At 33.9% G+C, this 15856-nt stretch overlaps 1 protein-coding gene across 2 annotated transcripts in view; it reads left to right on the forward strand.

The window, feature by feature from the left end:
* BCAT1 (branched chain amino acid transaminase 1) overlaps positions 1–9653 on the forward strand; it is a 74962-nt gene extending 65309 nt beyond the window's left edge. For both annotated transcript variants that reach the window (XM_039882486.1, XM_039882485.1), the window contains exons 10-11: positions 391–465; positions 7669–9653. In XM_039882486.1, coding sequence (XP_039738420.1) covers positions 391–465; positions 7669–7710 — 117 coding nt within the window. In that variant the 3' untranslated portion in view covers positions 7711–9653. The remainder of the gene's footprint in view (positions 1–390; positions 466–7668) is intronic.
* Positions 9654–15856: the final 6203 nt, after the last annotated feature.

The following is a 15856-nucleotide window of genomic DNA, read 5'->3' on the forward strand; positions in this document are numbered from 1 at the left end:
TCTTATTTTCTGCTGAGAGGGTTAAATGCGGAAGCCAATCATTCATCCTGGTAGATTCTAGGAATGCTGGAAGAGGTAGTATTCTTTTAGGTTTAGCTACTATTTTAGAGATCCCTAGCTTTTCATTGGTTCCTCAAATCATCCTGAAGAATGGCATATAAACCAGTTGTGCCCTAAAATCAATTGATAGGCTGTGAACAACTTATCATTGGCTAGTTAGTTTTTATTCAAATTTGGAATAGAAAAGAGGCTTTGGCATAAGAAACTAACATATTTAATCAGGTTATCATAGTGCGTTCCTTATTTCAGTGGAATTGCTGAGTGTCTTACTTGCCACTGTATACATGAACTAGGTCCTCAAATTATATTGTGTCTGGCTCGCTTTCATAGACTATACACATTCCAACTATGGAGAATGGGCCTAAGCTTGCAAGCCGGATCTTGGACAAATTGACTAATATTCAGGTAAGGGCTTCTTTCTGTTAAAATGTCATCTTATTTCAATCAGCACTTAAAACCAAATCATATTTCAATAGAGAGAAGAGAGTAAATACTGCATTTGGGGTCAACAAATTAAATTTAAGGAACATGTTCCTGATACTATGTGTGGGTGTAAGTAAAGCAGAAACGAGGGAGAAGATACATGTTAAAAAAAAAAAAGAAGAAGAAAAGAAAAAATATTGTCAGGGACTCCAAATTACTTAACATTTAAAAACTGTGTAAATTTTGATAATATTTAAAAATCTCATTAAAAAATAGAACATACTTTTATAAAAGAAAAAACTTGAAAGTAGAAGAAAGCACAGAAGAAAACTAATATTACCTGTGATTTCAACACCAAGAGATATAACCACTGTTAATTTTCAATGTCTCAACTTTTAATATTTTGTAAGCATTTATATATTTTTAGATAAATGTATTTTCTAACACAATAGGATTGTATTAATTTGTTACCTGCTTTTTTCACTTAGTAAATTATTTGCTTTTTTATATCAATAAATAATTTTAATTCCATGTATAAAGTTTAATTGAATTTTATTATATTAGTGTACCATAATTTTTAAAGAAATCTTATTATTGAACATTGTCGTTAGCAATTCTTTTATTATTATAAACAGTGCATCCCTGATGATTTCCTTAGGATAAATTCCTGAGATTGTAATTCTTTTTTTTTTTTAATGTTTACAGCACCTGGTCTTCCCAGGTGATCTCCCACTAACCGGGCCTGACCCTGCTTAGCTTCTGAGATCAGATGAGATCGGGCATGTTCAGGGTGGCATGGCCATAGAGTGTAATTGTTGAGTCAAAAGGTGTGCCTACCTATTGTTTTATCCACTAACTTTGACTTTTTTTTTTTTTTTTGGACCAACAATCTACAGTAATGTCTCACAAGGCAGTTAAGCATCTTTCTAGGCAGGCATATCAAATACCAAGCAATCCTGGGTCAACAAGAGACTGTTCTATAATTTGTAAGCACTTCAAAAAGTTTTTGGAGTATTTCTTTGAGCCCGTCATTGCCAGTCAGTGAAAATACCTAAGAGGAACTGTGATTTATATTGAAACACAAAATAAAGTTTGATAGTTTGGGTGACATCAGATGGTGCTGGGTCTTAAAACTAAGAGAAGATTTAAAGTTGATTGGGAAAGCAGCAGGTCTGTACAGAGAACTGAGGTCCTTGGATAGTGTTAAAATGGTATTTTCGAATATTTAACAATTTTTATGCAAAACTAAAAATATTAATAAAAGGAAAGAATAATTGGTTTTTTGAATCAATGAGCTATCTTCCACTCTTCAACAAATGTTCTCTATAGGAATTTTTCTGTTAGATGAAGGAATATAGAATATTCCTTTATTCAGTATTCCTAAATTAATATTGAAGACATAGACTCTATTCAGAGTTGTTTTCTACTTTTGTAAATAGAAACAATTAGAAGTAATTCGAAAAAATATAATAAAACTTTCTGCATGGATCTTTCAGGTATTTATATCTTTTTTAGAGTTATCTGAGTAAATCTGATGGAAATAATAAGTTATTAGTGTTGTTGCTCAAATAAAAAACATAAATAGAACGAAAATAAATAATTGGCTAGATTATAAAAGGCTTTATCCAAAACAGAAGTCGAGAGATTTTTAAGAGAGGAGGAAGTGTGGTTACAGTGGTAAGAAAGGAATACCATTTGGAAAATTTTCTGGAACACATTATATAGAAGAGAATGTTTTATTCTACAGCAGTTAATATACAAAATGAGATCTCAGGGTTACTTCTTGGAGATTATATGAAATAAAAAAATTTTTGAACTGATTTGATTTGGTTGTAAAGGATTAAAAGAAAAGGAAAAGTAGTCAACTGGGCTGAAGGGAAAATCAAATTCTATTAAATTTGAATCGAAAGAAAGATCTAAGTAGATGTGTTCAACAAACATAACCATGAAGCTTTGGCTAAGGAAGGCAAAAGCAGAAAGGCACATTATCACCATCGAGATGATGACAAAATAATGCATCAGAACCCTAAAGTTTGAGTGAAAGAGAAGCCCAAAGATGTAATTTGGGGGCACATGAGAAGCCATCACAAAAGTCATCAGAAAGAACATTTTTAAAAGTATGATGATGGAAGCCAAGAATGTAGGTGACAAAATTGAATGTTTTTTATTTATTCATTCAACAAAATTATGTATTGGGCACAGTGTGCCAGAGGCTGTTCCAGATGCTGGTGATAAAGTAGTTTAAAAAGAGACAAAAAATTAGAGCAGTCAAATCACACCGATATAGAAGGACAAAATAAATATGCAATTTAAATGTGAGATCATGTAAAAAGTTTAAAAAATAAAACAAAATAAATATACATAGAGAGAATAGAGAATGAGAAGAAACATTTTCTTACCTGTATATGTTCTCTATATAACCTAGTGCCTGTGGCTAGGGAGAAGTTAATAATTTATCTTTTTACTTTGGGTAGTAAAATATAATGCATAATGTACATAACACTAAAAATTAATGATATGTTCAGAGTTCCATACTGAACAAAGAAACCAAGAGAGAGTTACAGAACATGAGATAATACAATGATTGTGAATTCAGCCACAAACCAGAAGCACCAACTCTGCTCCAAATCATTAGGTAACAAAGGACTGTTCGTGCAGAATCTGAGACCACATCTTTCCTCTTCAATGATTTTATGCTTGTGGGCATGGAACCCAAAGTTTCAGAATTATTCTCTTACAAGATGGCAAATTGATGCTGTCAGCCAAGCTACTAGGTTATCTGTTTCTTTCCAAGAAAAATAATTTAAGCAATTATTGAGGAAAAAGCATAGAATTGCATCACGGTTCACATTTGGTCTCTTTGACATTAGATGGAAATACGGATATTTCCTACAAAGTGCTCGAGTAAAATGAAGAAGAGGGGGAGCAACAACAATCAAAAAACCCTTACGACTCTTGCCAGTATTGACCTCGGGGGGAAATTCCTTTTTAACCACAGTTTGGACTTTGATTTAACCTGTGTACTTCTGTACATGAGTAAGAATCTCTGAGGTTAAGTATGCCTCCTATTTGGATAATTACTCGTATAGTTCCCTGGGTCTCAGATTGCCCTCGAAAAACCTCTTAGGAGGGGAACATTTCAAATAACAGTTTCTGTTTTGCCCCTTCCTTTTTCTCTTTAAGCAACAAAGAAAAACATTTCTGTGTTCTGTGTTCATACTTAACCAAACTAAAGCTTGAAATCATTTTCCATGTTGCCTATCTTTCTTTTCTCTCCCATTACTCTTTGCCATTCCAGTTACATCATATTGACCTTTGCTCCTGCCATTTGGGGTCTCTGTTCTTCACTATGTCCTGCTCTCTGCTGCTTTTTTCCTTCTACAGTTTGTCCATTTAATAAGGTATTGGTTGTCCTTCAACACGTATGTCCTTTAGGAACCTTTTAAATCTCTCTTGAGCAACATTCCTTTGCAAACCCAATACAAATACACATTCAGCCGCTTAAATGCTACTTCTTTTTCCAGCTTCTCTATTGCCTGGGATTATCTCATATGGCCTTTAAATCATGTTCTAGTCACACACCTGTCTTTATTCTATGGTTTTTTTTAATGTGGTTTTTTTAAAGTTTTTTTTTTTTTTTGCAACACTAATATTCTGTGCAAGGTCTTGGCTATAGTACATATTCGGTAATATTTTCTGAATAAATGAATGAATAAAAGAATGAATGGGTGAGTGATGCACCAAGTACATACTAAAGAGCAAAAATGTGTTGCTCTTGTATGTAAATATATTCTGAGAAGAAATGTGAGGAAGGTCTTGAATAATGTCATATTATTATTTTTTTAAATGTTCAGAGAACCTGATTCAGAACTTTTCAAAGTGACATACACGTTAAGACTGCTGTCGGGATTAGCCAAAAGCTGGAACCCGGGTCTTAAATATCAGGGTAGCACGTTTGAGTAACTAGCAGTGTTACCATTGAAGTTTCAGGAGGTGGGGAGTAGTGATTGCAAAGACCGAGAGGTAGACATCTTAATAGTTTAGGAAAAGGAAAGCCTGAATGGGATAGGAGCAGTAGTTACTTAAGATGTTAGAGCCCCACCCTTTCCCGTGCTGACGTCTTGAACTGTCTTTCTCTTTGTGTGCATTCTAAGTGAACATTTGCAGATTGCCTTGATGACTCAGTCCCTCCACCAACTTTCCAGCCTCTCTTTGTTCCCTAAGACACACTTCTCCACATGTTACGGGATTTTGCAGAGCTTTGCATGGCCATTGAATAGGATTTAGAATAAGAATGAAAAATTATTACCTGGTGGGCAGCACTTAATATATTTTTATTGGCATTATAGAAAGTAAGTACATGACACATAGATTGTCCTTTTATGTTGCTAAGAATTTTCTGTTGAATGTAAAAGACATTTTAGCGAGGATTATGAAAAAATGTTTGCCATATGTACGTTGAATGTGAAATAATGAACTTAATCATTAATCATGTTTTGGTTTAGTGTTCTAACTGGAATTTGTGAAAAAATGAAAATTCTGCACATTACAGTTTTCCACATAGGTTCAAAGTACCATCTCACAGGCTCAGTGAGATTTGCCATGTTGCTTTAACCCCATCTTTGATTCCAATGAACAAAATCAAGTAAGTGTGACTTATAGCAGGCCTGCCAGTGTTGAAGGTGTGGGTCTGCTGCTGTGGTTTTGTAATGACCGACAATGGTATAATGAACAGCCCATGCAGACATATGTTCTCTTTTCCCTCCTTCTCTGGACACCTGCTCTTGAGGAAAGAATATAATTTCTATCTCTCCTAAAACCTGTCATTTCCACTTTGAATTATTTTGCCTTGAAAAATGAAATTGAAAGATTTATCATCCAAATGAAAAGTTTGATTGCTAATGGCCCAGGTCTAGATATATGGATTACTTGTATTATCATATCTCTCGGATACATCTCAGAATGCTATGATTTTACATAAAAGTGTAAATTTCAGGATGAGAGGAGTGAAACATATTACATATTATGCAGGTTTGCAAAGTAATATGGCCTATGACTGTCATTTTAACCAAAATTGATTTTTTACTGTGTATAAAACTAAAACAACTAATTGAATGCAAATTTATTTTAACCAATGAGATTCGGTATGAAATTATAGTGGTCATGAATCACAATTTTGTAGAGCTGCTAAAATGTCAATATGCTGACATTCAAGTATTATTAATGGCAAAAATGTCTAATGTGTTAATGGAAATACAAATAAGAGAAATAGAACACATATTTTGCTCTTACCTTAAGTCATGTTGACACCGTATATAAATCAGATAGACTTTGGGAATGTTTTATCCAGCATTCATCATGAATCAACAGAGTCGATAGTGGGAGGCCACACTCTTTAGGTGACTCTTTCTGATGTGGATTAAGCAGGTCACTTACAGTCATGGGGCTTCCTTCATTCTCCTCTTCATGTAAACCAGAAGGTTGTAGGTAGACTCATTTGTGGCTCCTGGTTATTTTCACTAGTTTTCTAGAGTCTGCTCACTGAGGTCTTTAAAGCTCTTTAAGAAGAACACAGCATGTGGACAATGTGACTTAGGAGAAATGGCGTCAAACAGAGGCAAGAGAGCTGGGCTTGTGATTATGGGTGTCCTAGAGCCTTAGCGTCCCTACATGTAAATTAAGAAGCTCAGCTTAAAAGTTCATTGCTCTTCACACTTGATTTTTCAGCAGCAAAACTTTCTCCAAAAGAAATTTTTCCTGGAATCCCAATAGACAAAACCAATAACAGCGGAATTGTTCTGAAGTAAAGAAGTATAACCCAGAGCCCCACTTATTTGGTTCATCACAATATAAGGATCATTTTAAATGATCATTAAGGTTCTTAACAATTCAGAAATTCAGATGTTTTGTATTAATTTCAACAGAAGTTATATTAAGACTAAAGAGCCAGTTCATGGGAAAAGGGGACACCCTCTGGTTTAGGCAAATGCATAGTGGCAGACTTAATGGCATGCTCCTCTGGGTAGGGAAGGTCTGCTCCAAGTTCACCTCTACATATGACTGAACATGTGGAGCAGAGTCTAGACGGTGGTCCAGAGCATGGAATTTGGTGTGAGAGTTCTTGGCTAGAGTCTGGCCTCTACCCTTTACTAACTACAACCTTAAGCAAGTTATTTAATCTCCCTAAGACGTCAGTTTCCTCATCCATAAAGTGGGATTGATAATGGCACCTGTTGTCCAGAGTTATTGTGAAGATAAATGAGGCAGTACGTGTGTAAAGCTCTTGGCATAGTGGTGCTGGCATGCAGTACTTGCTCAAAGGACTAAAGCTCATTTAAACACAGATATTTGCTGAATGAGTGAATGAATGAATGAGTGAATGAATGAATGAATGTAGAACTGGCTTTCTGTTTCTGACATCTGGAATATCTTTGTTTTATTTAATTTAGTTTTAAGTATTCAAATTTAGGTTTGCTACAGCAACTTATCTGCTGATGCAAATCTAATTGTGATTATGATGCAATTCCATCATTTTTGAAGGAATAAGGAAATTTGGGATGCTAACCTAACACAAACAACTTTCATTTAGAAAACAAAGTCACCATTAAGATCCACCAGGCTTGTCAATTCAATATTTTTGTCCATAAACATAAAATTCTCTCAAGAGGGAAGATTTTAGAGCAGTGATTCTCAAACTGGCTCCTGTCAGAATCACCTGACATGGTTGCTGAAGCACAGATTGCTGAGACTCATCTGCAGAGTTTCTGATTTAGGAAATTCGAGGTAAAGCTTGAGAAATTGCATTTCTAACATCTTGCCAGCATCTTGCTGATGCCGCTGGTCTGAGGAATACACTTTAAGCATCACTTAGAATAAAGATGACAATAGTTAAACTCAAGTTCTATTATTTGGAGACCAGAAACTAAATACAGAATAGTGATGAAAAGCATTTACTTAAATATATATGGGACCTACATTAACTATAAATTTGAGTTCAATAATTATAAAATTTGTGATTCATTCTGGGTATTTGGTTTTTCTCTCTAATCTTATTTTTAATGTGAACATGCTTTTAATATTCAAAACAGAAACGAATCTTTTGTATAACATCGTTTTTATTATTAAGTTTATAATCTACAGCACTGTTAGCTTTTATACTGAAACATGTTCTTGTTCTTTTTGTAGTATGGAAGAGAAGAGAGTGATTGGACAATCATCATATCTTGAATGGAAAATACAGGATACTATCTGTGTGCTATTGGGATAGACTGTTACATTTGAATTATGATAGATTCTTTGTCTACCTGTTTTTAGCTGTGCATAATGTAGTTTGTATTATCAACGTTACCAGGGTGATTGTTTCCTCGTGCCAGAGAAAATAAATTGCAATCATCAAATGGTGTTTTGTAAATGTGGTAGTCGAAGCCTATCTTCCCTTAGAAAGATAATAATGTAAGCCATATAGCATAGAATTTTCCTCAGTAATATTAGTGCCTCTTCTAGTACTACACTCAGATACAGAAATGTTTGTTTATTCTTTATCGTAGGTTATATTCTCCTCAACCAAATGAGTGTGTGTGTTTAAAAGCTGATCTGAGTAAAATTCATAGGTAACATTTCTTGTGACACATTTTCATCCTCAGAAGGTTTTTTTAAATCAGGACTTTGAAAAACTGAATTTCCTCATGTCACATTTCTTTGCAGGTCCCTTAAGTCCCTCTTAAGGTAAATCTCTCCCTTCTTGATGTCACAATCAGTTCTAAGATCTCCTTGTGCATCAGTAAGATCCATGCACATTTCCAGCATTGCCCTTTCCACATTATATGTGATTGGCTGCTTGTTAGGCTCCACTAAACACTGAGAGTCTTGTGCCTTAGAGATCTTTGCATTCCCAATGCCTGGCACATAATAGATACTCAGTAGATAGTGAATAAATGAATATTTACCTTCTATAGAAGTGAACCTTCTTTGTTTCTGTATTATGAAACCTCTTTATTAGAATTTGCAATTGATTCTGACATTATGTATGTTTACCTCATATTGTCTTTATTTTCCATGGTCTACTAAGACATTAGAGATACTCAGAGGCATAGTTTCTTGGAGGAATTATTTCATATGTAAAGACTGTCTTGGAACTGAAGTTATACCTCTAGAAAGAAGTGATATACCATCCAAATGAAAATGACAAATGTTATATGTTAACTGTTAAATACAAAATAAATCATTATATTTAGTTTTTTAGTAGAAAGCAGAGAGGTATACTGTGGTTTTTATACTCTTGGTTTTATAGGTGCTCTTTTCTCCTGAATGGGGTTTGGATGAGCACAAGGTTAGGGTACAGGGGGAGAAATTTTAGATGGTATTTTCCTCATTTAGGAGCTCTGAGTTAAAATTGTATCCTGATTTATCTAAGAGAAAGTCAAAATTTTGATAGAAAACATTTACCCTTGGAAGGTCAACCCTCAGATGTTATATTTTGGTTTCCTTCTGTACTAATAACTTTCATCTTGGTGATCATATTTCATTCTCTTTTTAAAGCAAGGAAAAAAATATTCTAAAAATTTGATGCATTGGAAAAATTGCCTTAAGGCATTTAGCAGCACATAGCAAATGGGGCTTTGATTCTTTTTCAACACTTTTGGCCATAGGGTCTTTTTAGATAGGAATGGTAAAAATGAAAATTAGGGAAGTATAAGATGAAAAGGAATGGTAGAAGTATCTTTTAGGGGGCTTTTAATTGTTGATCTGAAGTCTTGGGAGAGTCTGTTCTTTTCAGACCTCAGGTGCTTTACCTGTCCTCTACACTCCTTCACCAAGTAGTATTTTAAGGGTATGCATTTGCTTTGGCTAAATCCTGTGACCTTGCTTTTAATATAGTATTCTAGAAAAAAACTTCCAGGTGATTTTAACCTATTAAGCAGCACATGAATGAGACTTACATTCCTATGAGAAATAGGAGTCATTTGTTTGCCATAAATGCATTTTATACTTTGCATTGCTAAATTTATTATGGTAAGACATGTCCATTACATACAAAAGTTAGAGAACAATGTTTTGACATTATGTCTGTATGATTTCTTTTATCAAACCTTAAGAGCATTTTAAGCCCTTCCTACCAGACTTAGTGAAGATTAAGGATATACATTAAAAAAAAAAAACAACCTAAGACAGAGAATGTAATCTGCCATTCTCGTTTAAGTAATAAGACAGGAAATTGACCTTAACACTAACTCGTTAAATAGATTTAAAAGAAACATCTGTACATCTTTTTTCCTTGTGCACTGTTTAATTGCAGTAGATTAATACAGCAAGAGTGGCACATTATAACTAGATAATTATCCATTCTTCAAGACTTAGTTATCGTAACACTAATTGATCATTTAAGGCATAAGATAGTCTAGCATTAGAAGCATGTGAGGCTAATCTGCTCAAAAAGATCAACAAATTAATATTGTTGCTGATATTTGCATAATTGGCTGCAATTATTTAATGTTTAATTGGGTTGATCAAATGAGATTCAGCAATTCACATGTGCATGAATATAAACAGAACTGGTGGCACTTAAAATGATAATGATTAACTTATTTTGCATTTTTTTTCTTCCTCAGTTTTTAGTTCTTTCATTTCAGACCAAGTTTGTCAGCTTTTACCAAAACACATCAATAGAAACCAAGATTTTAAAATTAAGTATAGACAAAACATGAGCATTTCCTAAAGATATTTGCTATTAGAAATTTTCTGTTACCATGACTTATTAAGGATTCAACTCATGATACACCAAAGGAAGAGTCAACCTCAGGGATGTGTACATGCTGTCTAGTACTATGCAGCTGGCAGGAAGGAATGAATAATACCTGTTTTAACTTTTGCTTTCAAAACTACAAAGGGAAAGTGAAATGGAAAGAAATGACTGAGAAACTTTGTTAGCACTTGTTTTTCCTACTTGGTAAGCACCCTCTATTTTTTTTTTCAAAAGATTTCTCTAAGAATAATAACAATAATAAAAAAAAAAGATCAGAGGCAGCGGCAAGAAAGTGCGGTGTAATGACAATTTTTTGACATGAAGTGTCAGCATGTCTGAAGATGTGAGAAGCCTACAGTATATACTCTGGGTTAAAATTCTTCACCATACCAGTTTTGTTACTTGATAGAATTGTACCTGAACAAATGATCTTGCTTTCCTCAAATGAGACCACTTTTGGGTACTTGCAGACAATTAATGAGTATATCTTAGTAAAAAGGATTGTAGGAGCTCTTTATTGAAGTTGTAGTTTGAACTCTGCTTGAGGGGGTTTGTACTGTGAAATCAGCTGCCAAATAAGCTTACTTATTTTCTCTATTCCCACTCAGTGCTCAATCACTGTGTTCTTTTTCCTTAAAAAGTTTTTAAAATTATATGTTCAATTTACTCTTATGATTGAGAAAAATGTGTTTTAAGCAGAAAATGATAGCATTTGTTCATTTTCAATAAATGATATTTAAAATATGAGAACAGTAAATATTCATTGGATGCATTAAAGTAAAGGGCTTCCGGGTTAGAGAAACATTGTAAGGATCCCTTATTTCATGTCTTGATTCTAAACGTGATCAAAGAATTCTTTCTTGTAATGTGGATTCTTTAATGTGAATTTGCAAAATCCTATTACAAATAGTTATGCTGTCAAGTAATTTTAGTGGACACTTTGTAATACCTGTCACTTTGTTTTGCTACAAGTAGAATTTGTCCAGCCACTTCTTTTCCAGATATCTCCCCTGAAAAGGAGGTGTAGGGTACTAGCTTTTCAATAATCATTACCTATTAATTGACAACGATCATGGTGATAATAGTTATAGTTAACTTGATCAGTTAATTTGATAAGCGTTAATATATTGAGTACCCACAAGTGTGCATCTAAAATATCTTGCAATAGGGATTAAGAAGTTAGTTTTAAAAAATAGTTTATGTATAGTATCTTCATGTTGTTTAGACTGTACTTGAACAAATTTTTAGGTGTAAAAGCAATATTTAATGCAGTTAAGTAATGAGACGAAGGCAGGCCAGAGGATAGCTCTTATCAGGAAATCACAATGAATATTTTCATCTCATTTTTAAAGGGTATTTGTTCTTTTTCTCCAGTCAAAACTACTTAGTATAGTTAGTTTTCAGGGGTTATTTAGCCATTGCTGTGTGTTATAAATGGCCTCCTTTGGTTTACTACTCACTGCCCACCTCTAGTGCATTTGTTCACTGCATTCTTTTGGAGCAATTTTGAGTTGTCATGGTCCATCTAACAAAAGAACACCTCAAATGACAGCATCTTTGTTGATCTTAATTAGATAATACTGAAATAAAATGTTCCCAGAATGAGTTTTTTGGAAAATGTCTATTATAAATCAAACTATTTAGGGCATCAGCTCGAAAATGATGGATCCAGCTACTCAGAAAATAGCAGATGAGAGACTAACTTTAATATAATGATTATTTGAAGTTCGAAGTTTTAAAAGAAAGGCCATTTAAACTATCACAAAGAGATTCATTTTTATTATCGCTTTAAAGCCCTTTTAAAAATACAAAGGTAGAAGAAAATGATTTATTTTTCATCTTCAGCATACATACCATAATAAAAGACTTGTCAGATATTTTGGGGTGAGGCTGGTAATGAAACATCAACAAGACATAATGCTTGTGGGTAAATAATTCCTTGGGATCAGATATATGTAAACATATTTGTTTTAATGAATGACAAAGGCATACAATTTAGCCTTAGAAAATGAAGTGGTCTCTAAAATCTGCTGGGTACAAGTATTGAAGTTTTAAGTAATCTTATTCTGTCTGAAAGTGTATTTTTCACACCATAGTAGATCCAGTTAGTGGGACTTAAAACTTGAGTTGCATAATGTTCAACTTATAGACTCTACTTGCGATGGTAAGAATTGACTGTAAGTTGTGCTATGGTAAAGAATTAAAATGTAGTTTCATTGGCAGACTTATCTGCATATCCATTATTACTAGGCATGTCATTATCTAATTATTGAAATATGGAAAAAAAATTTATTTAGAGAAGATGTCATAGGAAGGACAACTGGAGGTAGAGAAAAAAGGGAATAGAGAGGGGGAAAAATCAGGCTTGACTCTGTGTTGTCCAAAGGAGCTTTTATTATTCTGCCAGCCATAGGGATTTTCAGTTTTAAACACAAATACAAATAGTGTCAATTAGGAAGTGACCAAATAAAGTGGCCAGCCAGTTCATGAGATGTTAGAATTAGGAGCTTTTATTCTTATTCTGCCAGCCATAGTGATTTTCAGTTTTAGACACAAATACAAATAGTGTCAATTAGGAAGTGACCAAATAAAGTGGCCAGTTCATGAGATATTAAAATTAGGCCATGATGATAAGGCAATAATTTGAGAGTTGCGTTATGTGGAAACCATTTTAGGTTGCTACCTATTTGAATAACATTTCATTTTATAATTGCACCATCTATAAGATCTCTTGTGTCATTTCTTTAATCATTTTATTCTAAGATTTGTGAAGCTTCTTGAGGCTGTATAAAAGAATAAGTGACAAGGAGTAGATTGTGACTGTGAGGGGTTTTTTTCCACTTTAAGAATAGTATTACCACTATCCCCTTTCCTTGGTGTAGGTTAAGAGAACTGGAATTAGTTGAATATTATTTAGTTTTTAAAATGTGCAATAACATGCAGTTTCATCAAGCTAGTTTCATGTAGTCATTAAAGTCGTTCTCAGAGTTAAGAAAGGAATTCAGATATCTGCCTCAATTTCTACTTTATTGATAAGTTTTTGAAGAGTGCAGTAATGCTCTCAAGAGTATGGCTGTAAGTAGATTTTGAATTGTTTTAAAAATAAGCTAACTACTCTGCATCTATTAATTGTTTCACTGTTAATTTATGAAAATGAATAATCCTGCAATGCACCCAACTAGCTAAAATGGAGCCTAACCCACTATCCTGAAGAATTAGTGCTTACTTCATAGGGTGGCTGAGAGAAAATAAGTAGTTTGAGGAAGTAGTTTTTAAATCAGAGTTTATAGATAGAGAAGAATATCAGCTTAACTATGAAATTTTTAGAATATATTCTTGCATCTAAATCTGAATGTAATGAAAAAAACCACGGCCATTGCTCGTCTCAAATTTCTCTAGTTGGGTTGTGATTCTTGAAATTGTTTTTAAGAAAAATCAAGTAGAAGGAAATAAACATTTTGTAAATAAGGCTTGGCTTTCATGAAATATTGTTTAAAGGTTATGTTAAAAGGATCTAGGCTCACTAAAATTATGATGATGGAAATGTGGAAAAAATCGTGGGTAAAGGAAACTACCTCATTCTTCGAAGGTTTTGTAGAAGCACAATTAAGCATTATAAAATGGCTTTGTTAAATACAAACCATCTGGTGTGAAAGAACTCTGTAATGTCTAAAGGATCTAGAATAATTGTAAATTGCTGGCAATAGACACATTCTTTATTGTTTGCAGGTTTCTCATCAAATCTTTAATTATGCACTGTTTTGTCATCAATAAAACAAAGGAATCCTGTTTGTGTAGTCCCTTGATATTGGCATTGGCGGATGCATGAAATAATAATGCTTATTGTTTTAGTGCTGTTCCAAGGTTTTTGGTCATGGGCTATAAAGGTAGTGTGATATTTTTAAACCAAAATAATATTGAGAGAGTGAAAAGAATTGAGCACATCAGAAACACCTGAAACCATACAATTGGGCAGAGTCTAAATGTACCTCTTATCTTCAGACTTTTGGATAAGAAATACCATGGGCATTTGAGATCATCCTTTCTCCTAGGTATGAATCTGTCTTTAGTAAAATTTAGCTTTGTCTTTGGAATTTTTGTGCAGAATAAAGGAATAGATTACTTCTTCTCATTCCCTGTGATAATTAAGCTATTTTACTGATAGAACAACACACTCATATGTGCCTAACCAGCTTTAGAATAAAAGACAAAAGTGAAAGGCATTTGATCTAAATCTAGAGAACACTAATGATATGTCCTTTTAATCACACCAGGCCTTGTATAAATTGCACTCACAAGCATATAGTTTAGAATAAAGCCAAATGCAGTATATCTGAAGGTCACATATAATATTCATTTTCTTATGATTTGTCCCAATGATAATTGCGACAACCCGAGGTTTTTGTAAACTGAATGTAAAAGTGGCAAAGTGCTTAGTGACCTTCTTCTCCAGACCTTGTCAAACTGCGAAAATATTGGCCTTTATCAAGATCTTTATCAAGAAGTTGTGTGTAGAATGTGGGAGGTCCAGGTAAAGGTAATTAGTCAAGTTCTCTTATAGTGTCAATGCTCAAATCCCACAAGAGTGACAAAGATAGACTTGTCATTGCTGAGGGTGATGACATGCATTCACTGGACCTTACATGTTTTATCAGATGGGACAGCAATCTTCTTTAGGGTAGAAAGTGTCTCTTCTACATCGATTCACTAATAGAAGCAGAAAAAAGGAGCAGGGACTTGAAGAGGGGATTTTCAACCTTTAAAATTATTTGTCTGCTAAACTGAATCAATTTGATTTTAAGCATATTTTTATAATCGAGAATTGATTCCACATACATGACATATCATAGTTGCTTAACACCCAGGATAACTTATCTTTAGATGAAATGGTCTATTGTAGCCTGACTTTATAATCGTGACGACTTGCAGGATCATATTCCTATAACCAAAAAACCCACAGTCAAGAAGTAAACTCTTCTTAATGTGTATGTAGGAACAGTCATTGAGCTGATATCTGTATGCAACTGGGGCAGTGTTGATTGACACCCATGGTCACTCTCTCCAAAGGTCTCCATCACTAAGTCAATAGGATTTTTGAAAAATCTGTGAGATTAACCTATGAAAAATTTTGGAGTTGCAGAATTCAGGCTGATTGTATCCCAAATGCAAAAGAGATGATTAAACAGCATTTGTTTTGAAGATAGCTACAATAATCTAGTAAACATTTCTCATCGATATGCATGATAACGATAAGCAGAGATGGTTCAGCCTTTACTCTCTGGATTCTTTCAAGCCATGGCCAGATGTAACAAAACCTTAACATGCAGGTTGTCTAATCATTGAGAGAACAGTTAAGAACCACCAACTGTGATCTTACCCCAGTACTTACACTGGAGAAAAAATTCATAATAGTACCAACCTCACTGGTGACAAGGATTAATGAGTTAATATTGTAAAGAATTTATAACAGTTCATGCATAAAGTGAAAGCAGATGGAATTTTATTAAAAATAAATGAATGAACCCAAAGACAGAGAGGGGCAAATAGATACTTCACTAAAATGTCGTAGTGATCAGCCCCTCCCTCTATGCCTGGTGGCGGTGGTGAAAGTTCCTAGATCCATAGCACAAA

Source organism: Pteropus medius, unplaced genomic scaffold (assembly GCF_902729225.1).
Source record: "Pteropus medius unplaced genomic scaffold, Ma_sr-lr_union100, whole genome shotgun sequence".
In the NCBI taxonomy this organism is placed as follows: domain Eukaryota; kingdom Metazoa; phylum Chordata; class Mammalia; order Chiroptera; family Pteropodidae; genus Pteropus; species Pteropus medius.